Source organism: Protopterus annectens, chromosome 10.part0, assembly GCF_019279795.1.
Source record: "Protopterus annectens isolate FY-2018-M chromosome 10.part0, PAN1.0, whole genome shotgun sequence".
NCBI classification, from domain to species: Eukaryota; Metazoa; Chordata; order Ceratodontiformes; family Protopteridae; genus Protopterus; species Protopterus annectens.
Window position 1 is genome coordinate 1418461867 of NC_056744.1, and position 26311 is coordinate 1418488177.

Sequence of the window (26311 nt, forward strand, 5' to 3'; positions counted from 1 at the left end):
TTGGCAGTGCTGTGTCCATACATTTTGAGATACCATTGCAGCTTCCTCATATGCAGTTTGGCATTGGGAAGCACCAGAATACAAGATGCCATGAACCCTAATGCTTGGAGGACTGTCCTTGCAGTCAGCACGGACTGATGAGATAGTTGATGGAAGTAAAGTGACAGACTCTGTTGTTTGTCCAAGGCCATCTGGGCTGCTGTATGCAGTCTCACACCCAGAAAGCACATGTCTTGAGAGGGTACTAGACTGGACTTTATTTCAGAATACCCTAGGCATCTTAGCACTGCTATGACATATTCCAGATGCTGTAGAAGGTGTTCTTTTTCTTGAGCCAGAATCAGGCAGTGTAAGGATAAATTTGAATGCCTTGAAGCCTGAAGTAAGCTATCACTGGAGCCAGAACCTTTGTGAATACTCTAGATAAGCCAAAGGGCAATGCAGAGAACTGATAATGAAAATCTCCAGTTGATACTTTCTGCAACTTAGCCTTATGGGCACATGAAGGTAAGCTTCCTTGAGATCCAAAGTTACCATCCAGTGATCCTTGCCCAGCAGAGGTAACAGTTGCTGTAACGTCAACATCTTGAACTTGGGAATGTCCAGATAAGTGTTGAGGAGAGATAAATCCAAAATTGGTCTCCACGTGTTCTTCTTTGGTACTAGGAACAGGCGAGAATAAAATCCGCCCTTTCTGACACAGGGACTGGCTGAATAGCCCCTATCTGGAGTAACTGAGAAACTTGCTTGAGAGCCTCTTTTCTTTGTGGAGGAGGAACATCTGGCATGCCTTTGAAAGGGGCATTGTGTGGAAATAAAATCTGTACCCGTGATGAATGATATCCAGCACCCATCTGTCTTGAGTGATTAAATCCCAATTTTCTTTGAAAAGAGACAATCTTCCTCCCAAAAGAGCTGCCAGACGAGAGTCCACTGGCAGCTGAAAGGGCAGGTCATTGGTTCTAGGACCCTGACCCCTCACCAGAAGTCTGAGCAGGTGAACTGTCTGACCTAGGCCTAAGCGAACCTTGAGCCCTGCCCCTACCACGACTAGATCTACACCTAGACTGGGAACCATAAGCAGGATATGTCCACCCTTAGCAGGCCAATTTCTACTAAACAGGCTGCACCTGCAAAAATCTTTAACAGTCTGCATAGACTTAGCTTTGTCCTCCATTTTCTTTAAAACTGCTTCCACAGGCGCCAAACAACACATCAGACTGTAAAGGAGCATCCAAAATCCTGGTCTTAACATGCTCAGCTAAATTCTGATCCTTCAACCATGCAGAACAGAACTAGTAGCAGCCACCCTCGAGGAGGCCTGAACAGCATCAAAACCACACTGCAAAGAATGCTTACCCACTTGTTCAGACACATGAACCAAATCCAGCACCTCTACACTCAATACCTTCCACAAAGCATCCACCTTAGATTTCAATTGTGAAAGGAGATAATTCTGATATTTCAGCATATGAAATTGACAATTCAACGCCTCATGGCTAGAGTGGAAGAAGTATATACTTTCTTACCCCACCTATCCAAAGCCCTTGCCTCTTTATCAGAGGTACAGGATTTTAACAACAGAAGCTTTAACACCTTTAGGCCCCTGAGAAACAGTTTCTGGGTCCGCCCTGGGACTCTTAAACAAATACTTATGAGCTTGGGCACCCTATAATACCTATCAGGCTTAACAGGAGCAGGAGGCAAGGAATCAGGGTTCAGAGAAGCCTCTGCAACAACATCCTCCACCACATTCAACACAGGAGGAATAGCTAAGGGCCTATGCTGACGCAAAAACAAGAATTCCCTAAGCCTTTTCCTGGAGTCAGAGTAATCCTGGCCTTCCCATTTAAAGTGCTCCCTCATGGAGTGAAGAGTCTCTGAAAATGAAAAATCCTCAGGAGGAGAAGCTGAAGGAGTGGAATCATCCACATCAGAATCAGAATAAGCAGGAAACTCTTGCAAGTCTTCCACAGAAGACTCTGAAGCCTGTGAACACTGTTCAAAACTATCAAACTCCTGTTCCACCCTAGGCCTCTTATCAGGTGGGGCATAGAACCTCTAATCAGAGTAATCAAATCTTCAGCCATTTTAAGCATATGTTTCTTAGCACACAGAACGAAATGCTAGGAAGCCCCCTACAGAAGCTGAACTTGGCCTTCCTCTAAAGCTCTGGAAACAGAAGGAGAGGCCCTAACTACCTTGGGAAGAGAGGGAAGAACAGTTACCTGAGAAGCCCCTCAGCCTGGCCTACTTCCTGAGAGGGCACATCCTGTAACAGTAAAGTATCAGCCTGAGACTCCATAGAGACTCCTGGCAAAACCTCTCCTGAGCCTTCTCGGTTCCTCACCCCTAGACTTCACTGTTTTGTCCTTGCGCTTCTTAGATGAAGCGAGCATCCGACGCATAGTATAATTCCAAACACTAACCTAGCACAATCAAGCCTCCTCTTAATAGTGCGCTATTAAATCTAGCACAAAAGGGCAAACACCAACAGATGTTCAGGCCCTAAACAAGGTATACACAAAGTATGATAATCCCTATGTATCTGCTTCCCACAAGAAATACAGTTATTCACTTTTTCTGACATCCGGTAATATACTGAGGCAAGAAAACCAAAATGTTCCCCAGATTACTTACCAACTCTGTACTCGGTCTGAAACTCCGGTTTGAAAATCTCAAACCGCCAAAATTGCTTCTGCATCGGACCATAAAGACTGAGGAAATGGCGGTCATGCGCATTAGTAGACTATACCCAATAGTCAGGACTGCAGCAAGGGAAGACGAAGAACATGTGGGAAAGAAGCAATACAATTGCATTAATAATGTGAAAAAAGGACTGCAAATTTATAAGCAGATTTATGATGTGAGACGGTTATAGGAAATAAACTGAAAGATATGTTTGGAATTATGCAGTATAGAATCAAGCTGAGATGTGAAGAAAGAATATTTAAAATACAGTTTACTGACTACAGGATGTCATATGACTAAGCAACACCCAGCTCATTTATTATATATCTGAGTTTGCTTTGGTGAAAAAAAAATGCAATGTTTTAAGATTCGTCATAGCACTATTTCATAGTTCACGGTTAAAGATATTAACACAGAATGCAAGATCATAATGTTACATATCCTATGAAGCTGTGTTCGTATGTTTGTAATTCTGAAAACAGAATAAATGCTACCATGAAATTCTCGCTATAAAAATGTATTACTGATGGTTAAGAGCTCAACAAAAAAGATTTTTCAAAGAAAGAAGAAAATGCAGAGGTTAGAAGCATTTGTTAAAGCCCACAGACTTCAATGTAAACAAAGAGCTGCACTGAAGCCAGTTCAGCACTTATTGTCAGGGTTCACAGTAAGGGCTGAAGGGTCTGAAGACCTGTTCAGCAGCATAAGAAAACTCTGCTGCAATCTCGTGTGCAAAAGGTGGCAGGAATGCCGAAAAAAAAGTTATTAAAGTGCTGCATGTTAGCAATTTACAAATTAAAAATGATGGCAACTTCTCTAAGACCCTGATAAAACGGACAGCAGCTAATGTTGTGATGAAGTAATGGACAAACAGAGATTATAACACAACAGTATATCTCAGGCATGACCTTTAAACTGATATAATGTGCTAGCATCCCAGTAATTAAAGTGCAGTTCCATGTGTGATGCATTCCCAACTCAAGCAAACTAAAACTTTAACCTATATTATACAGAAGGGCCATCAGTCAGAAATGTATTTATTCATTTATGTTTGTTTGCTTTTTAATTAACTGGTAGGGTGCACTTCAGCTCTAACATTTTTGTGTGGATACATTTGTCTGTCTGAATCAGTTAAGTACTGAGTCAACTTAAGAATTATTACAGTCCACTCAGTGAAGGGAAATATAAAAAGTAATTTGGATCAAATAATTATGATTAAGCCTGATGACTGCAATATAGCAGCATCACTTATAGATTTATTTTTTATTTTTTTTTAGGTGGGGTGCCTTTGAAAGTATGAGGATTCTGAGTGCGATCCTAGGACTAGCAAAACTACACACTTGTGAAAGTGTGACATCCTGGAGTACTCTCCAATCCCAAAGGTATATTGATTACAGAAGTTAGAATATTTAAGTAGTGGGGGTGTAAGGACACAGCTCCCATTATCAGGGGGTGCAGGCAGAGGAAAACACCTTGTGCAGAAATGCTTAAAAACTGTACAAGTTTTTAACCTAACTTAAAAAAAGTCCAAAACAAACACTAAGAAGCAGTAGGAAACACGTTCAAGTCAGCCAAACCCTTCAGTCCAAGCTGTTTTTATTCTTCCAAAATACAAGGACACAGATTGAGCGCTTTCATCCCCTCAACTGGGGACTTCATCAGAATCTAACTGCACACCATAGTACAGCTTTTAAATACGGTTAAAAATGAGTGATGTCATCACCCTTCACAATCCTTTAAAGATACAACTACCTTAATGCTCAAATGAAATGCACTACAAACACCTTTTAACACAATAACATTTTAACAAACATTTATAAAAAAGAACTTTTCAAATTCCAAGACATTCATCAAATGTAAGCTTAAAAATTCAGCCACATTTTGTCCTACCAATGTTCAGACAGACAGACACACAAAAAGAATAAAATATGGAACATGAAAAGGGGAATTTAAACCCCCTGGTTAGATAAAATCAAGTGGAGTTGTAGTACAATCTCTTAACATGAGTCTGTAATGCTTTTGTTTCTCCGTAGAATAACTGCTAGATGCAAATCAAAATGAGAATTCTAACACAAGCTCAACGTGTGTGTGTGTGTGTGTGTGTGTGTGTGTGTGTGTGTGTGTGTGTGTGTGTGTGTGTGTGTGTGTGTGGGTGTGTGTGTGGTGTCACTTACTTTCCTAACTAAACCTATATAAGAATGTAATCCATTCCTGGCTGATGAACTATAATATCCTTTTTTATATCCCATCAAAGCATCCCTATACATAACTTATTTCTGTTAGACTTTTCCTAACAATTTATTACACATTCTAGGCCATAAATAAATAGTGCACTGTTAATGGGTTGCAGTTTACAAGCAAGATGGGGAAAACAGTCAGTACATACACTACTAAGAGAAGTCGGCATGCTGTTCACAGCTACACTCACATGGCTCATTAGAAACCATAAGAGTACAAAAAAGCTTCCTGACTAGCTACTGATTATTTCAAGAGAAAGGAATAAAGATAAAAGCAAGGTTATGGTATTTTCAGAAGTTCAAATTATTAGCAAACTGTCAATAAAAGTGCCGAACCGTTTAATTCATTTACAAAACTATAATGTTGTACTACTATTACAGTACTATGTTTTCTTACCATTTTTCCCATCTTCCTGTCTTTCAAGTAACACTGGAACATCAGCAGGAATATGAAATTCAATTTTCCTTGGGCCTTGAGGCTGTGGTTGTTCAAATACATCTGAAGGTGTCAGCACCGTATGTGTACTGCTGTTAATGTGCAGAAGCCCATTAGTCTGCTTAACTCACAAGACATAACTTAGCACAAGCCAAAACTGCATCTGAGCTGCCTTTACATGCATTCTATGATGTACACATTTTTTCAGTTAGCTTACATGGATTCTTATGCAACAGCAGTTTAACAAGTACATTACAAATCAGTTCTTGTTTAAAAATGTTAGTGTCAAGAGTTTTAGCATCACTACTATGTGAAAGCAACAAGGGTCATATCATTTATGTACCGACAAAATCTTTCTTTTGTATTTTGTATGCTGCAAATTCACCAAATAAAGAAAAGAAACAATGTGGTTTCAAACTATCCATTCATCGCAGTACCATGCACACTAATTGGCCCTCAACACAACCTAATTGTTCTCAGATTTACTGCATGACAAAACAGATGATGGAATAACATCAATGTGAGCCTCACCTCTTTATAAAACAAACATGGATTGTGAACTTGAAGGGTTAAACCCAACTATCTAATCTTCCATTCTAAGTGAATATTACTATACCTTTAAAAATGGCTGGATAAAAGTGTCGGTAATGGTTATCCATGCATGCCTGAACCTTGTACGACTTTGCACACACTGTCACTGGGAACATTTCCAATCGCTAAGACAAAGTCTCAGTTATGTGCATCTTGCCTACCTTTCTTGGGTTCATTATTTTCCAGACCACTCATGCATCCCTGAGGACAGAACTGTATTATCTCAAACTATCTCTTACCAGTATGGTTAGGGAGGTGGTGGTCTACAAACAGCAGCATTCACAACATTCATCCCATGGCATATTTGATCTCTGTCAGTCTGGCTTTGAATGCTCTAACACAGACAGTAAGTGACTTGTTAATAGTGAGGGATCAAAGACTACAAATCTATCTTGTGGAGCCAAAATGGGAGTGATTTATACATAAAAATATAACCTATAAGCAGTGAGTTTTAGGATATATTTCTTGTATCCACTGTTGGGATATCTTGGTATTGGAAATTTTATTTTCCAAATTAATGTGCAATCTCAGCATTTGTACATCTAAACAGCATGTGACTGGGGGATGCATACAGGCTTGCACCCCTCTGTATAAATGTTTCTTTGGTGTAGTTTAGACTGGGGAATGAATCGGATGTACTTCTGTCAACTTTTACTTTTGACTGGATTGCTTTTTAATGATTTAACCAATTTTCACACACACACTTTATTCACTCAGACACACAAATACATATATATGTGCACAGCCTTATAAACACATACGTGCGTGCTTAAAATGCAATGGAGGCAGATTTCACAAGTTCAGTGCTCTATTTACAATGACAGGCAAACTTCAAACAAAAACCATAAAACAAATTCATACTGCTTACTCAAATTTTCACCTCCAGCAAATCCTTCAATCACCATCATCAGCCCATATTTTTTTTCTTGATTCAGGGCTACTCTCCTACCTTGTTCAACAGTCAAAACTAATGTCAGAGGTTATAGTTCCCACAACCTATCAATCTCAAGGCTGGACTTCTTAATTTCCTTTTTGCCTTCTTGCGATCTTTCTCAAATTATCTTCACCACGCCATCTCCTGCTTTCCTGCACAAGACCAAACCACCATAATTTTGTTCTCGCTGACTCTTCTCTGCAATCAGAGCTACTCTGTCTTTTGCTCTCATGTTCTCATTTCTTCATCGGTCCCAAAGTGTGCATCCTACCACCAGTCTCAGGCACTTCATTTCCATCACCTCTAGCTTCAACACCTCTGACTTTATTGCCTAGATTTCTGGACCATACAGAAGTATTGGTTGTACTACCATGTTGTACTCTCGACTTTTTGGCTCCTTTGGTATTCATCTGTCCACAATACCTCTAATACTCTTGACAGTTGGCTGCATCACCTCTGATTCTAGCTTCAACTTCCTCATCCAGAATTCCCTTCTCTTCAACCACAGCATCCAGATACCTGAAGCTGTTAACCTCTTGCATTGTTTTTGCTTCTATGCCAGTTTTTAGCTTCTTCTATCTTCCCGCTTTGCTGCCAGGACAAAAGTCTTGCCTGTTCCACATTTCATCACATATGCCTCTGGTTTTGCATTACAGTTCCATATAATTTGCTAAAGCTCCTGCTTGTAGTCCCACATTGTCTGCATACAGTAGTTTTGTCGACCTGTTTCCTCCAACCTAACTACTACTATAATCTATCACCAGTATGAGCACAGCAGTGGGCTCAGAGCTGAACATACCAACTCTCACTGGGAACTCCTACGCGAGCCCAAACACCGCCTGCACTTATGCCAGTGGGTCTAAGTACATAGTATACACTAATTCTACCAATGCTTCTGAAACTTCAGATCATCTTAGGACTGCAAAATTCAGCCTACTTGGGACTAAATCATGCACTTTCTCAAAGTCCAAGAATACTAAGAGTCCTTACCTACAGCTTTTTCTCCACTTTCTGTCTCAATGAAAACAATGGGAAAGTTGAGCTGCATTCCCAACTGAATCTAAACTGCTCATCAAATATTAGCTAAAAGATAGTCTTCCCTCATAGTACCATTTTTAGGCAATGCCAAACTGAAAGTACTTTTGACATAGCAAATCAAAACCAAGAAAATCTAAAGGTGTTACTGCACAATGCTAGGAGTCTAAACAAAAAATTCCACTCCCTAGAAACTCTCTTTACCCTATAGAATGCTGACATCTGTGTGGTCACTGAGACATTGTTTTAAACCATGGAGTGCACACCTACAAGTGCAAGGTTATAGTGCCTTCCACACATTTAGGCAAGCTACTTCACAGGCATGGACTAAAGGTGGAGGTGCCTCTGTTTACATCAAAAATAAATATACTTCAATGCTGGTCAAACAGAACAATGTACTGGAGCTGCTCCATGTTCAAATCACCAAAGGAAAAACCCAATATCACTTACTTGCAAGCGATAGAGCCCTCTCTATGACCCAGGAAACCCATACTATGTATTTAAACTTCTTAGAAACACTAACCCTCCAAACCAATACCATATTCATGGGTGACTTTAATTATCCCACTATTAACTGGGAATCCTATAAGACACCAAACATACATGCATAGAGATTCCTGGATTTTGTAAACAGAAAATCCCTGGACCAGTCAAATACACCAACCAGGGGTGCAACCATACTGGATCTGGTCTTCACTAATATGAGAAAGTGCTGCACAACCCCTTACTGTAATGCCTTTCCTGGTAAGATCAGACAGCAAAATGGTCTCCTTTGAAGTAAAAATAAAACCTGGAACATTCCAGAACTATTCTAAGACTAACCTCCTGCTATTAAGTGCGAACCTGGCAAAATGTAAAGCCTCCATAAACCCTGAGAACACTGCTGCTCATACAGCCCTGTCCAAGCATGTTAATAGCTGCATAAAGGCAGCTGTACCCACCAAAAAGTACAGAACTAATGCAAAAATCAAGCCACCCTGGTGGAATCACAAAATCGTTACGCTGTATAACAGGAAGAAGAAAATCATGGCAAAAATTAGGAGGTGCACCACCCAGTAGGATAAAAGCACTCAAACTAAACAAAACTCAGAGGACAAATAAAGTCTACCAAAGCCAAACTGAGGTAAGTTTGTTCTACCAAGCCGAGGACAACCACAAAGCATTCGTTAGCTATGTCTGCAACCTCAAATGCAATACACAATTGTGTGCAGAGCTCATTGTAAATGGAGCCACCTATACTGTGCGAGAAGATATAGCAAACCTCCTGGATGATAAATTCAACTCCAACTTTATCCCTCTCGCTCCCTCAACCTTCCTTCAGGAAATATCAAATAAAACTCCCCCTGCTATCACTAGGGAACAGTTCCCTTAATGCTCTCTAAGACTAAGAACACTGCATCAATGGGTCCAGACAACATCCCAGGATGTCTTCTAAATAGCATAAAACATGACCTATCAAGACCTCTGAAATTACTGTTTAACTGTAGCCTCCAAACAGGCTTCACGCCTCATGAATAGACAAAAGCAACAGTCATCCCTCTGCACAAAGGTGGGCTATCTATAGCCTCTGGAAACTATGGACCCATAAGTCTCACTAGTCTTATGTAAAGCTGTGAAGACTGCTAGAGATGGGTGAAGGTTGCCAGCCTAGCTAGATAGAATTGTGCAGAGATAATTGTATCATTTGTAAATATGAATGTTGAACTATAAGCTTGTTTGTTTGAATGAAAGCATATGGTGTGAAGTACTGAACTTAAAACAATGTGGCAACATTGCCCTATGCTGTAAAGAAAGCTGTTAAGCATTTCTTGTTGGTCCTTTGAAATTAAAATGATTTCATCACTGCCTTTGATGTTTACAAGTCGGCTCCAGTCCGGCTAGATGAAGGCTTCCTGCCTATTGTTTTAAGGCTAAAGTTAACTACCACAATTTACATTTGGAATGTCCTTTATTGCTCTAGTGTAAAAGAATGTAAATGCAGTTTCTGCCAGCCTGGGAACACCAGGAAAGTGTGAAATGTTATGTTTTAGCAGAACTGCAGTTTTAATTTAAACAGTGAGAACCAGAGATTATTAAGCATTTTTGTCTGACTATCCAACTCAGCACTATGCCTGTTGTCTTATGTAAGTTATCTTAGACTTGTGTTTTCTTTTAGAGATAGCTAGAATTAGAAAGTTTAGACCAAGTTTTTTTCTGTGATGTCAGAACTGCACTACTGATTTATTTTAATTATTTGTGTGTGATCGCTGAACTCTTTTGACTAGCACTGTGTAGTAGAAAGTACTATCTTGTGGTTTTAATTATTTACTATTGAATATTTTAAAACCTTTTAACTGTGGCTGTTTTGTGTAGAGATAAGTTAAGCTCTAAGAGTACACTGCATGTATATAAGGATCCTGTACCAGGTCACTCCAATAAGCCTTGACTGATTAGTCACACTTACCAATTGGATAATAATATTGCACAGTAATAACTGGACACCCTTTTAAGGGCCTTTGGGTAGCTGATAATATTAGCTGGGTGGTGGCAGTAATTACTACCATAAAGTCTGGGTAAAAGTGGCACAGCTGGAGAACCTGTGCCAGCCTTCCCCAGGAGTGTCTGTGTGGTTGTATAAACTTATCTCAAAGTGTGTGTGTCAGTTAATTAGGCAGGGACACAAAGCACTGGTTGGACTGAGAGGGCACTGCAGATTTTAGCTTGCCCAGAAAGGCTGAGCTATGGACCCTATAGTTGTGCCAGTGGGGAGTCTTACTGGGGACCTGGGGAGGAAGGGGGCGACCAGCCCTGGACTGACTGTGATCTCTATGTGCTCTTAAGGGAAATTGCACTTTACTGTGTGTATTTGTTATCTTTTCCTCATACGAGATGCCCTCTCTGGTGTTAGTGGTGAGGATTGAGGCTCCTTGATTGCTGGGCCAGTTCACGGGCGTCACAAAAGCCATAGAAAGAATTATCATGTAGATAATCAAAAGAGATATAGTAAACCTGCAGACTCTGGACCCAACCTAGTTTGGTTTTGTCAAGGGCAGATCATGCCTACTCAACCAGGTCACCAAAGCAATGAATGAGGGCAAAATCGTTCACACTGCTTACCTTGACCTGGCCAAGGCATTCAACAATATTCCATTCGGGCATTATTGACAAACTCAACAGGTTAGGTACAAACCCATATGTCACCCGGTAGATAGCCAACTGGCTCAGACAGGACCTAGAAAGATAGAATTGGGAAGTCAACCTCTACAAAGAGGCCAGTCACAAGTGGAGTCCCTCTGGGATCAGTCCTTGGACCGCTGCTTTTTGGCATTACCTCTGAGAAGTCAAGGCCAATGTCAATGGTTTCTGGCTGACTAAATATGCAGATAATTGCAAATTAGGAGCTGTTATTGAATCTCACACTGACACAAATGTTCTGCAGGAGGGGCTGACACAAAAAACTGGTATCAGAGCCAAGGACTAAAACTACAGTGGATATAAAAAGTGTACACAGCCCTGCTACTGAGTAAATGTCAGGAAAATCCTACTAGGACAGCTGAACTTTATTTGGGGTTAATCAGAGTCTCTTTAATTGATGGCAGGTGTGTATCCAAGAAGTCTGAATGCTGTAATTAAATCAAAAGTTGCTTCAACTAAGTATTAGTTTAAGGGTGTGCAAACACAACAAAGTATTAGTTTAAGGGTGTGCACACTTATGCAACCAGCATATTGTGCTTTTTTTATTTTTTATATTTTTCCCCTAACAGGTTTGTTTGTTTTTCAACTGAATTGTACAGCTTATAGGTCACATTAAAGGTGAGCAAAATTTTTAAATGATTTATTGTGGTCACATTTTTTTTTTTACATTACAAAAACCTGGCATTTTAACAGGGGTGTGTACACTTTTTACATCCATTGTAAAAGCCAAGAAATGCATAACAGTATCCTTTGGGAAGTCATCCATCCCTGTAAACTATCATATACACAACACACCCATTAGAGTTGAGCCGGTAGTCAGGGACTTGGGGACACACATAGATAGTAATCTAGCCCCTGACCATAATGTGTCTACAGGGATGAGGAAACCATTATATGTTGCACAGCTAATAAACTAAGTCCAAACTGGTACTCTTTGTCCCCAAAAAGACCACACTCCTACAAAAAGAGGACTTTACTACTCGATCCTTAAATGGTACTATCATCGAAACTGTACCTAGCCCAAAACTTCTTGTTGTCACCGTAGACAAAATCCTCGTTATCGACCTGCACATTCAGTCCAACATCAAAAAAACACATCAAACACATGGCTCCCACTACCGACACAAATATCTACTCAATCCAACAGGAAGACTATCCCTTGCCTCTTCCTTTCTTTTACCCTCTCTTTTATACAGAGCCCCTTTCCTCACTAACATTCTCTCATCTCTAAAATCCAAACTTGACTCATATTATAATAAAATTGCTAAATTTGTTAATAATGCTAATTACTCATCTCACCACTGCTCATTATTACTCAAACTAAATTGGCTAGAATTTCCTATCTCTCTTATATCCAACTAACCACTGCTCACAATATCATATACAAGCCTAGAAAATGCCCTGCTCTATCTCATCATCCTAAAGACCTCATCGATTCAACAACCAACTGCATCTAAATGTAGAAAAACCCAGTCTCTCAGCCACTCAAATGTTTTACTCCTTTTCCATTGCAAAGATGTGGAATTCCATTCCCCCAACACTTAGATCTACCTGCTTACTAACTCTCTTCAAAAGATCCCTGAAACAGCACCTTTCCACAACAAGGGTAGGCACATTTGCTAACACCACATCTCATATAATGTAACCTCTCTACTCACACTACTCCCATCCTCCCTCTTAACTCCTCTGCCATCACCCTTTATTTCCTTATGTTTATAGGTAGGTACTAGGCTATCTGCCTGAAGGCATTTATACGCCTAGCCAGAATGTGTTGGCTTTCACCGCCCCCTTAGATTAGTTCCCTGTGCCTCTGTCCAGCAGAGCCTTTGACGTGATCCCTGGGGTAAACTTTCTGTTTCCCATCCACTCATCAAGAAGAGGGTTAGCGAGGAGCTCTGCTTAATGTAGATTGGAATCTTGTTCCAGAGCATGGGAAGTCTCTGGGAAAGGAATCTATCCCTACAGCATGTCTTATTTATTGTTCTGGTGAGGTTTAGATCCCTGGAGCATGTGGCTCGTATGTTTTTTTTTTTTTTTTTTAGATGGAGCATGCCCATCAATTCTGAGTTGGACATGGCCTTGTATGTCAGGCAGAGATCACCTCTGAGTAGGCAGTATGCAACTGAGTACAGCTGGAGTTTCTTCAGTCAAGCTGCATAGGGCATCTGCTTGAGGCCAGTGATCCTCTTGGTGAGGTACTTCTGTGGTCTTTCCAGTTGTTGCAGGTGTCTTTTAAGGTACATCCCAAATGCGGCACTGTACTCTACGATGGGTCTGATGAGTGATGCGTAGAGGGGCCCAATGACCTCTTTCGATCTGGATGCAAACCCTTTTGTGATTAGATGGGCCATATAGAAGGATTTTCTAACCATTCTGGCAATGTGATTATCAAAGGAGAGGTTACTATCTACTTGGGTCCCCAGATCCCTTATTACGTCTTCCGTATTTAGGGGGCTACCACCTATGTGGTAGTTTGTGGGTACTTTGTTTTTTCCAAAGGGGATGAATATCAAAATCCAGAGCAAAGGAGAAAGGCAAACCAGTTCAACTGTAGCTCACTGCCAAATTTATTCAAAATAAAAGACGAAAAACATATGAGATCAAGCGCTTTCTCCTGGATCAGTACCAGGCTTTTTCAAGATGAGTTTGCACTCACAAAAACACAAGCTTATATACTACAAGTAATAATATCACATGATCAAATGTGTTAACAGCTTAATTGATAGGCAAATAAATTAAATACATTGTTATTAGTAACCTAGTGCAAACACTGTGTGTACACTTTTTCGGAGAATTCTTCCCAGGTAGAACAGTCCATTTTAAGATTTTGGCCTATTCTGAAACAGCATGAAGAGCTCAAGCAAATAATCAATGAGCATCCCTCTTTTGTTAGAAGGAAGGACAGGAATCTCAAAGGGTTATTTGAAGGGAAACCTAGAGTAGGTGGGAAGCGAATTTGCCCCAAACCTGGGACCTACAGTTGCGGAGCATGCAAGCAGTGCACCTATGTGGCAAACGACAGTGTATTATTCATCCCATCAAGAAAATTTAAATTTAGAGCTGAACATCACTATAACTGTGGGGTGAAGGGTGTTATGTATTTGGATTTTTGTATACAATGCTGTATTTTCTATTGGGTAAAACCGAGAGAACCCTTAGAAGAAGGATTTATGAGCATTTATATGAAATTTCTAAAAAGAAGGACACTAATGCTTTCTATAAACATCTTGGCACATGCCCCAACATGCAGTTGAGATTAATGGTTTTAGAGCAAGTTCTGCAGGACAGTAGAGGAGGGGACTGGGAGGCCCGGCTTGAGTATAAGGAGCTGTTGTGGCAAGTCAAACTGAATGTCACAAAATCCCCAGGCCTGAATGACAGTGTCAGCATTGCTAGTGTCCTTAAATTAAGAAGGGCCAAATTATAAATTATAAAATTACAATTCACAAAACTACAGTTTTTATGTCTGAGTCTATTTTACACAACAGATAGTTTTATTTATTTATTATTTAACAAATTTCACCACTTTTTGTAAGCATTTTTTGCACAAAGTGTATTGAACACACACACTGTGATTTTATAGGTTCTATTTATTTATTTACCCATTTTAACATAGATTTTCTAAAAAGATTTCCAGGATTGATTAATAATGTATCAATGCTTTTTAATGTTGATTAATGGTTCTTAATGCTTTTTAACATTTTACTGTTCCACAGAAGTGTTTTTATCATTGCATGGCTTACAATTTTTTAAAAGCATGGCTCAGTGGTTCTGTTTGCACTAGGTTACTAATTAACAATGTATTTGCCTATTAATTTATTTGCCTATCAATTAAGCTGTTAAAACATTTGATCATGTGATATTATTACTTGTAGTATATAAACTTGTGTTTTTGTGAGTGCAAACTCATCTTGAAAAAGCCTGGTACTGATCCAGGCGAAAGCGCTTGATCTCATATGTTTTTCGTCTTTTATTTTGAATAAATTTGGCAGTGAGCTACAGTTGAACTGTTTCGCCTTTCTCCTTTGCTCTGGATTTTGATATTCATTGGTTTGGAGTTTTTTTTTGGTTCCAAAGGGGATGACTATGCACTTTTTGGCATTTAGCTTTAAGGCCATGGTTTTGACACCAGGTATCTGTCTCAGTGAGACCCTTTTGGTGGATGTCTGTGTCAGCCGGAGAGTCAATTATAGCCCCTAGTTTGCAGTAGTCTGCGAACTTGGTCAGCCACAGTGCTCCTGTTCTTGCCTGCACCTCTGAGAAGTATATACTGAACAAGAGGGGTCCTAGGACTGAGCCCTGGGGAACGCCACTTGTAACCGGTTTAGAGTCAGACCTAGCTCCCACAACTCTTACCATGTGGGTTCTGTCCGTGAGCCAGCTGGCAACCCATCTCATGAAGTAGGGGTTTATGTTCAGGCTGGTGAGCTTGTCTATAATTCCTGGGTGGGGAATGGTGTTGAAGGCCTTTGCGAGGTCTAGGTAGGCTGTGTGTACCCCACCTTTCCCTCGATAGCCTTGGTAATTGTCTCAAAGAAGTTCACCAGGTTTAGGAGGCATGATCTGCCCTTAAAGCTGAGCTGGGTAGGATCCAGTGTTTGGAGGTTCCCAATGTCTCTGTTAATGAGATCCATGATGATGCACTTCATAGCTTTGCAAGTCAAGCTTATAGGGCGATAGTTCCCGGGGTCTGTTGTGGCTCGACCTTTGTGGAGCAGAATAACCATTGATGTGAGCCACTCTGTGGGCACATAGCCTGTAGAGAGGCTTAGTTTAAACAATGTGTTTAGGTAAGGGGTTAGTTCATCTTTGAGCTCGTGTAGGACGCAACCTGGGACACCATCCGGTCCCACTGATGCTGTGTTTTTGGCTTTGGAGAGGGCTGTTTCAACCTGAGTGTCTGTGACTTCAGGGGCTCTACATTCTTTTGGTATAGTTACGGGACCTTCTGGGGGTGAAGTTTGCACTGAACCTGTCTGCCAGGATGTTGGCTATATCGGTTGGTTCAGTGTATTTTGTGCCATTCTGCATGAACTCCAAGCAGATCTAAGAATTGCCAACTTAGATTCATGACATAGCTAAAGAATACCTTGTGGTTATCTTTGGAGTCCATGGCAATTTTTCTTTCGAAGCTAGCCTTGGATGATTTTATGAGGGAACGTAGTTTCTTGCTAATACTGATCAGGAATGTCTTCCCTTTTTGGGATTTTACTATTTTCTGTACTAGTTTCCTCCTTCTATTGTACAGCTTGTTTATGGCAGGGGTCCACCAGACTGGTTTCCTTTTCTTGGAGGAGTGAATCTTGGTCTTGTTTGGGATAGCATTTTCCATGCATTCTTGTAGGTGCCTGTAGAGTGCATTATTAAAGGATTTTGCAGTTTGGACAGTGTTATCCTTTAGCATGGGGGCTTTAAAACTTCCCACCTCGGTCTTAAGTAACGTTAAGCTTGCTTTTGAAAAGTTTATCATGGTGGTTTCTTTGGCCAGAAGTGGTGGCAGAATGTGGATATCTGGAGTGATTAGTTTATGGTCATATCTAACCAGCGAGGGGTTGACCTCCGGTGTGGAACACCGGTCGCCCATGTTGGTGATGACCAGGTTCAATATGTTGTCACCTCTGGTAGGGGTGCTGACCAGTTGATCCAGGGCATTTGAGTTTATAAATACTAGGAAATGCTGGGCAAGGGAGTTTGTACTTGAGTAGTTCTCCCATTTAATGTTTGGGTAACTGAAATCACCCAATATCAGGGTGTTTGGTAGGACCTTTATGTTTCCCAGTGTTTCCAGGAATGCAGAGTGGGGGTCCAGGGACATGGTGGGTGATCTGTAGCAAGCTATAATTTGAACAGCAGCTTTGCCCGTTGTTAGTTGCACGTGGATGATTTCTGAAGCATTGTGCTGTGCCACTAACCTGGAGGTGCGGGTATCCTTGATGAATATGGATACCCCCCACCTTTTGTATTTTGGTCTGGGTTTTGTGGCCGAAATGTATGGTATGAGTTGTAGCCTGGTAGTGCTAGGGTGCTCTCTGGAGCCTTAAACCAGGTTTCTGTTACTGCACATATATCGATTTCCTCCATATTGAGGAGTGCCTCGAGTGCATGCATTTTGAGGTTTAGACTTCAGCATTGAGTAGCATTACCCTCAGTTTTTTGTTACTTGCGCTATTTACGGCGGTGGGTTTGTCTTTTGAGCCTTGCCTAAAAAAGGCACTATGGGGGTGGCAAGTGCCTTGGCCGGTATTCGAAAGCCTAAGGGTGACAGGTGCAAGCCGTCTCCAGAGAAGCAGCATGGCTTGTCGAGCATGTCATCCCAGGCTGACAGACACTGGATCCCCTTTGAATGACACAAGAAGCTTAGCCAATTGATAATTTTTTCTCTATACCGTGGTATCATTCTTGGTGAGGGCAGGATGCTACTCAGGGTCAGGGTCATACCGGCCTGGGCTACGTGATCAGAGAGCTCTTCCATGTCACTTTTCATGTAGTCCAGGGAGGTACGGCTCAGGTCATTCACACCAACATGGACAATGACAGAGTCATATTTGTACTTGTTCTAGAGTGACCTGAGTGCTTGTATTATGTGACGGATCCTGGCACCCGACAGGCAGCTAACAGTAACTTTCTCCTTGTTCATCCTAGTGAGTGGGACGTCAGTGTGCCTGACTACAGAGTCACCTATTAATAGTGTATTGGGTATGTTACTTTGCCTTAAGGGCTGTGATTGCGTGGCACACTGGTTTTGTGAAGTATGTGTTTCATTGTTTGTGTTGGGGGGTGGAGGTTGCTTGGATGTCTGCTTTGGAGGTCTCTGTTGCTTTTGCAGATTTTTATTTAGAGCCTCTGAGTAAGTTTTCGTGTATTTATGTGTGTTTTATTTACCTGTGCTGGTTTCATAGGTCTATGTGAGACTGGTGGTGTGACGTAAGTAATTCCCTTCTCCTCTTGATTGCCTGGTCCAGTCTTGGGTTTAGAGAAATTAGCCTCCAATTTGGCTGTATAATTGCATCTCTTGCATGTATTAATGTTTGGTGGAAGGAGGACAGGGTTGTCTGTGTACATGAGGCAATTGTAACATTGCCTCAAAATGCTCAGATTCACCAGCTGGACCAGAGATTACACCTGAAACTGCCCTTTGGACATGCCTAAATAGGTACAATGAACTGTTTTACTGATTGGCTGGTAAGGTCAAACAGAGAGCCTTGTCCTTCTCTACAGTATGGGGGGGGGTCTAGTGCTAAGGTTTATTAGTGCTTCCTATGAGTTTAGAGCAAGTGCTGGGATGAGAAGTGAATTGTTTGAGTGCTTTAGTTGAAAGTTTGTCTAGTTACAAGGGAAAAATTGAAGAGTAGACTTTGTGGAGCTGAGAATAGTTATACCTTAGCTAACCGGCGCTGCCCGGCACGCAAAACCACGCAAATGCAGGTTTTATAGCAGGGAAATGAAAGAGATAGAAATTAGCCCAAAATGGCCAATAAACTACTAATTTCTGGGCTGAAACCACTCCTCCTGGGACAGATAGGCTGCTCAAAGCTCCCTCTCTCTCAGTGAACAGAGAAACTTCCTTCTATCCAAAAGTAAGGTATGGGCAAACACAGAAACTTGTAACGCAGCCCTGAATTCAGCACTAACCTGAAAACTGGACTATACTAAGCTTAGAAAGGCAGGAAAACAAGTATTTTTTTTTTTCAAAAAATAAAGCAGATACAATCAAAAAAACACTTTAAATGCACAGAAATGGCTATCACACTTGAGTGTGTAACCTACAACAGTTAAACAGATAATTTAATCACAAAAATTACTTTGTTAAAGTGCATGCAGTAAAATAAGTACAATATGTAGCTGAAACAAGATTTTTAAATCAGACACACTAGAAAATTCATCTACTCTATATCTTCTTCTGCTTAATCCCCACCTAATATAACGCAACCTCTCTACTCACACTACTCCCATCCTCCCTTTTAACTCCTATGCTACCACCCTCGATTTCGTTATGCATCTCCTTCTGCTTAACTCCCCCACATACACTTACCCTTAAACAACCAGGCATTCATATAGCCTATCTCACTATTATACCACCATATACATTTTTACAATATTACTCATTTTGCCCATCTCTTCGACTGATCTCCATCTAAACATGTTATAATGTTCTTGCTTCTTTGATTTCTGTAACTGCACTACTCCACTGCAAAAAGGGCTACATACACACATGTAAGCTAATAATTATATGAAATGAATGTCTTCATCAACACACACTGTATAACATGTATACTGTTCTAGATGTAACTGTGCACTCTACATTAAGTGTCATTATATTTGTACATGGCTATAAATACACACTAAATGTTTTCATTTATATACTCTGTATAGTATGTGCAATGTCAAATGTGGAGCTTTTCTCCCCGGGCCTCCACTGAAAATGGGCACTAATGGCCTAGTAGACCATCACTGTAAACAAATGCAATAAATAAAGTCGAAGGAAGTCATTGTTCCACTGTATTTGGCATTCGTCAGACCTATCATTGAATACAATGCTCCCTTTGTTATGTACCTAAACAGACATATCCAACAATTGGAATGTTCACAGAGGTTCCTTATTAAAAGAATATAGAGCGTAAGTAAAATGTCCTACGCAAACTGCCTTAAGGCCCTATCCCTGTATTCAGTCTCCTACAGACATTTGAGATCTATGCCTGGCATACAGGGCATTGTCAAACCCCACTATGATGGACCTCTTGCATATCCACAAAACAAACGGCACCAGAAAGTACAGTTGTGTACATCTACCATAAATGTAGATGTTCGAGCGTATTCACTGTTGAAGTCATCACACTTGGGTTATCTGCCTGCAGGTAGCCCTCAGTCGGCCCAAATACTAGAGTCTTGGGATTTCTGTGTCGGATGCTGTCGCCTCTTCCATGACGTCAGGTCATCAGGGGTATAAAACATGCAGCTAATGCCATTACATCAGTTTTTCTTGCCCCAAATGTCAGAAGCCCCCAAAATAGGAAACTATTAAATGGTGTGGAACACCCCCAATAAAAAGTAAATACCATTGCCAAAGAAGATGGCCATAAAGAGGATAGGTAGAAAGGATAGAGAAAACCAGGGGGGGCTACAGGGAGGGAAATCAGGACTGCAACAGGGAATACACATGAACATTTACATTTATGGTTAAGTGTACACAACTGCACTATGTTCTTCATGTTTCACAGTTGCAGTCATTACACTTGGGTTGATTCCCAAAGCTGAAGAAGGGTGGAGGCAGTTGAAGTGTTAGGGCTGGCTAGCAGGCCTTGTAAGACTGCTGTAGCAAATCCAGCTCTGGATTTAGAAAAAACAGGTAAGTGGTAATGCTTGGGGAAGGTGCGTACAGAACTCCAGGTTGCAGCTTCCAGGATGTCCCTGGTAGGGACTCCCCTGAGAAATGCTGTAGAGGTTGAAGTAGCCCTAGTGGAATGTGTTCTGATCCCCTGTGGGGTAGGTTTTCCATGGTGCTTGTAGCAGAAATGGATGTAGTGTGCTATCCATTTGGAAATGGTTGGTTATGAAATGGCCTTGCCCTCTGCCTCTGTAGCAAAGCTGACTAGCAGCTGGTCAGATTTTCTGAAAGGTTTTGTCCTGTCAAGGTAGAACCTGAGCTGTCTGTGCACATCCAAGGAGTGCAGGATCCCTTCCCCTTTATTTTGAGGATTAGGGAAGAAGGTTGGCAAATGGATGGATTGGTTTAGAGCCACACTGGATACCACCTTAGGCATAAAGAATGGGTTAGTCCTGAGGGAAACCCTATCATCATGGAAAATAATGAAGGGGTTCCACAGCCATCAGTGCCTGTAAATCAGACACTCTTCATGCTGAGGCAATGGCTAGAAGCAAGGTTGTTTTCCAAGAGAGGAATTTTAACTCAGCTGAAGCAGCAGGTTCAAAACGGGGGAAGCGTGAGCTTTTCCGGTACAAAGTTTAGGTCCCAGGAAGGGGTGGGAGCTCTCCTAGGTGGCCTTAAGTTGTTAGCCCCTCTCAGGAACCGTTTGATGAGAGGGTGAGAAAAGAGAGGTGGCTCAGTATTACAATGAGGTGAAATGGCAGAGGCATGAATCTTAATGGAGGAGAAGAATAGGCCTCTGTGTAGCAGCTCTGCTAGGTAATCAAGGATTTGAGGTAAGGAGGGCACAGCTATGTCCTCTCCTTGAGACTGACCCCAAGAAAAAAATAGTTTCCGCATAGGATTTCCTAGTACTAGGCCTTCTGCCCACAAGGATGACATCCAGCACCTGTTCGCTGAGGGTTGCTGGCGGTGTCCTCAGGGGATAAGCCAGGCTGCAAGGTTAAGGGTTTGCAACTGTGGATGCAAAATCTGTTCCTCCTGCTGAGACACCAGGGAAGGTGTGAGATGTAGGTGCCAGGGTGGCAAGCTGTCAGACTGCCTAGGAGTGGGTACCAGTGCTGGCATGGCCAGTCTGGGGCAATAAGGGTTGCACTTGGCCTGTCCTGTTTGATCTTGAGTAGTACTTTTGAGAGGAGGGGCAAGGGCATCAATTGAGAGGTTATCCCATGTGAAACATAGGGCATCCACCCTCCAGGCCCTGCTGTGAGGGTTCCTGGTGCAGAATTTGCTCAATTGGTGGTTCTCGGGGGAGGCAAAGAGGTCCACCTCCGATGTCCCCCACCTCTGGATTAGCTGGGCTCCAATTTCCACTCGTGTGGGTCTAGTAGATTTCTGCTTAAGCCGTCTGCCAGTGAATCTTGTTTGCCTGGCAGGAATTGGGCTTGTAGATGTACTTGGTTGCTTAAGGCTGTGTTCCACAGGGCCATGGCTAACCTGCAGAGTGGGTAAGAATGGGTCCCCCCTGCTTGTTTATGTACCACAAAACAGTGACGTTGTCTGTCTTTATCATGAACTGTCCTGGAAGGATTAGGTATTTGAAGGCTGTCAGAGCATTCTATACAGCCAGCATCTCTTTTTGACTGATATGCAGGAGAATTTGTCCTGGGCTCCATTTGCCTTGAATACATTTGCCTGCCATGTGAGCCCCCCCATGCATAGTCTGATGCATCTGTTGTCAGGGTTTGGGCAGCAAGGGATTGCATGAAAGGCAGTCCCTTGTTGTGGTCGCATACTTCTGCCCACCAAAGGAACTCGGCCCTTAGACAAGGTATGATAAGAATCACTGTTTCTAGGTCCTGAGAATGTTGACACCAGAGACTTTTTAAGTACCATTGAAGTTTCCTCATATGCAGTCTTGCATATGGAATTACTAGAATGCATGAGGCCATGAACCCTAGGGCTTGCAGTATTTTCCTTGCAGATAGCCGTGTTTTGTTGGCCATTAGTTTGAAGTAGTTTGTCAGACAGACCTGCTTTTCTGGAGTGAGGAATGCCATCTGGGAAGTTGTGTTCAAGCTTGCTCCCAGGAATACAATTTTCTGACTGGGCACCAGTTGTGATTTCATTTCGTTGATAGTGTACCCCAGTGAAGTTAGGAGTCTTTTACAAATGCCAGGTGCTGAAGCAGCAATTCCTGACTATCCACCTGAATCAGGCAATCGTCCAAGTATGGGTAAATTTGAATATTTCTCTGCCTGCAGTATGCAATGGCTGGAGGCAGGCACTTTGTGAATACTCTGGGCACAGTAGATAAGCCAAAGGGAAGTGCACAGAACTGATAGTGCAGAGAGCCTGCCCTGAAACGCAGATATTTCCTGCAAGACTCCCTTACGGAGATGTGCAGATAAGCTTCTTTTAAGTCTAGGGTGACTAACCAGGCATCCTTGACTAGCATTGGGAGAGGTTGCTACAGTGTAAGCATTTTGAATTTTGAGACCACCAGAAAGGTGTTGAGAATCGATAGATCCAGGATAGGGCGCCAAGAGCCCTCTTTTCTGGGCACCAGGAACAGTCTGGAGTAGAAACCCTGTCCCCATTGCACTACTGGAACAGGTTGAATAGCCCTGATATTAAGAAGGGAGAGCACTTGCTTCTGAGCCTCTGCCCACTGGTTTGGTGGAAGGTTTGGCAACCTGCTTGGGGTTGGCAGTGAATGGAAATAGAATCTGTATCCCTGTTATACAATGTTTAGAACCCATCGAAATGGGATGAATTACTCTGCATCTGAATCCTTATAGGTTGATAACGGTAAGTTCTGGTAATCAGAAGGGTCAGAGTCATCAGACTCCTGGTCTGTAGAATCAGAAGGGAACTCAATTCTTTGCCTTTTAGCAGGGGAAGACTGGCTTCCCCTAATTAGAGTAACAAGGTCCTCAGCCATTCTAAGCATTTGTTTTTGTGGTTTGGGAGCTTGAGCATGCGCTTTGGTCGTCGGTTTTCTAGGCATAGTGTGAACTCTGGGCCTGAGAAACTCGGTAGTTTTAGCTAAAAACGAAGTTGTCGGTTTAATACGAACATAGGCAGGTCGGAATACACCCTCAGAAGCCGGTGCCTGCACAGCGGCTCCGGACCCATCCAAGGTGGAGACATTCGCAGGTTCCATAGTCGAAGAAGCATCTCGCGGCATACTGGACTCTGAATGGGTCTCAGCAGAGGCCTGCAAATCTGTAGAAGCAGGCATCAGGGTCTGCAAAGGTGCTTTACTGAGTACCAGCGGACTGGTGACTAGCTTAACGGAAGCGTCATCGGCAGTTTTGGATCTATGCTGTCTGTCTTTATCTTTACATTTTTTCGGAAGATCGGTAGTTGGATGGCTTAATGAAGCCATTTTGGAATATGGTGAATGACAGCGAAAGAATTTAGCGACAAACAACGGATTGTTCGGGCATTAAGGCAGAAAACTGACAGTGAGGGACGTTGTGGTCTTGGCCTAAACAGGTGACGCAGTAAGAATGAAAATCTCTGTGAGGTATTTGCTTTCCATAGGCAACACAATTCTTAACTTTTTCGGACATTGGTTAGAGCAAGAAAAAAAGGATTCCCAATAGGGTACTCAGCTTTAGAAGACTTCAGGTTTGAAACTCGAAAAACTTTTAGTTATGTACTCACCATAACTTCAGATGTTTGGGATCCATCTCGCCTACATTCTGACTGATGGGTTTGGAGCCGATCCTCGGCTCCGACTCGGCACGCTTATGCCAAAGAGCGAAGTCTCTTATTGGCTGAGCTTACTATATCCCAGGATGCACCACTACCAGTCCCCCAGATCTAGTTTGTCCGCATACATGCACACACGCATGCACTGCTTATATAACATTGACAGATGATACAAGATAAAAACAGTAGAACCCAAACCGTTCAATCTCTTCTGATCTCCAAGGCAGGGGGAAGGAGGGTGGGTATTAGGAATGTAGGCGAGATGGATCCCAAACATCTGAAGTTATGGTGAGTACATAACTAAAAGATGTTATGTGATCCTATCTCGCCTACATTCTGACTGATGGGACAGCGTCCCTAGCACCTAAATCCTGGGTGGCTCACTGGAAAACACTCCTAAGTACTGTGGAACCAAATGATGCTCGTCCTTTAGATGCCACATCCAATTTATAGTGGGAAATGACAGTGTGCGGGTTGGACCAAGTAGCAGCACAAATTTCAGAAATAGCGAGCTTGGAATGGAATGCAATAGAGGTAGCCATAGCTTTAGTAGAGTGAGCTTTGACAGATGTTGTAAGTTGCTTATTTGAAGAGGAATAAGCTTGAGTTATGCAATCTCTGATCCATTTGGCAATAGTAGCTTTAGTGATGGTTTTACCCAGTTTATTATCTGAAAAGGACACAAACAATTGATCTGTTTTCCAAATTTGCTGAGTCCTATCTAGATAGAAGCGCAATTGCCTGTGAACATCCAACGTATGGAAGGTGTATTCCGCTTTGTTTGAAAATTTTGGAAAGAAAACTGGTAGCTCTAAAGATTGTTGGAGACAGAGATTAGAGCAAACTTTTGGGACAAAAGATGGATTAGGTCTAAGTGATGCTCTATCCTTGTGAAAAATCAAGTACGGTGGTTTGATAGATAGGGCTTGAAGTTCAGAAACTCTTCTTGCAGAGGTAATTGCAATTAAGAAGGCAGTTTTCCAAGACAGATATTTCAACTCACATGTAGCAGCTGGTTCAAAGGGGGAAGATGTTAAGGCACGAAGTACCAAATCAAGATCCCACGGAGGCGCAGGATGAAAAACTGGGGGTCTTAAAAGCACAGCACCTTTCATGAAAGTTTTACATAATCTGCTGCTCATCAACGGTGGGTCTATGGAATCGTGAAATTTGGAGATAGCTGCTAGTTGGACTTTAATAGTAGAGACTGAAGATCCTTGATTAAACAAGGATGTTAAAATTTCAAGACCTCTGGTATCGGGGCAGTAATAGGGTCTAAGCCTCTGAGTTGAGCCCAGATAGCAAACCTCTTCCACTTACTGTGATACAATTTCTTAGTGGTGGGTTTGTGGGCTGAAGATAAAATGTGAATAACTTCCGGGTCCAAGTTGTGATTTCTGACTAAAGTCGGAAGTGGAGGAGCCAAGCTGTTAATTTCAAAGTGTGAAGGGACTGGTGCTGTTGTCCCGACTGATGAACCAGAAGGTCTGGAGTTAGATCCAAGAACCAAGGACCGTCCAGAGTATATTTCTGTAGGTAGGGGAACCATACCTGACGAGGCCAGTACGGAGCAATTAGAATCATTGTGGACCCCAATTGGGAAGCTTTCTGGATGACTTTGGGGAGGAGTGGAATCGGAGGGAAAGCATAAAGCAGTCCTGTTGGTCAAGGTTGGGCTAGAGCATCCGTAGCTGCCTCCCCTTGACGCGGGGTCAAGGAAAAGAACCTTTTGCACTTCGTGTTTCGTGGTGTTGCAAACAGGTCGCAGCACGGAATCCCCCATCTTTTGAAAATCTGAGCTGCTACTGTTTCGTTCAGAGACCACTCGTGAGGAGAGAGAATAGTCCTGCTCAGTCTGTCTGCCAATACATTGGATTTTCCTGGAATGTGGGTCACCACCAGGAAGCGCTTGGTAGCCACTGCCCATTCCCACACCCTCATGGCCTCTCTGCAAAGGGGGTAAGATCTGGTCTCTCCTTGTTTGTTTAGATACCAGACCACCGACATGTTGTCTGTGTGGATGGCGATAATGCCTTGAGGGAGAAACTTGTGGAGGGCTTGTAGGGATAAAAGTACAGCCCTCATTTCCAACACATTGATATGGAGAAATGTTTCGTTTGGAAGCCAAGAACCCTGAACTGACCTGCCCAGACAATGCCCCCGCGCAG

The 26311-nt window shown here is 42.2% G+C and overlaps 1 protein-coding gene across 3 annotated transcripts in view; it reads right to left on the reverse strand.

The window, feature by feature from the left end:
- Positions 1-26311, reverse strand: part of RNPC3 (RNA binding region (RNP1, RRM) containing 3) — an 864050-nt gene that overhangs the window by 221894 nt on the left and 615845 nt on the right. For all 3 annotated transcript variants that reach the window (XM_044086040.1, XM_044086039.1, XM_044086041.1), the window contains exon 9: positions 5326-5456. In XM_044086040.1, coding sequence (XP_043941975.1) covers positions 5326-5456 — 131 coding nt within the window. The remainder of the gene's footprint in view (positions 1-5325; positions 5457-26311) is intronic.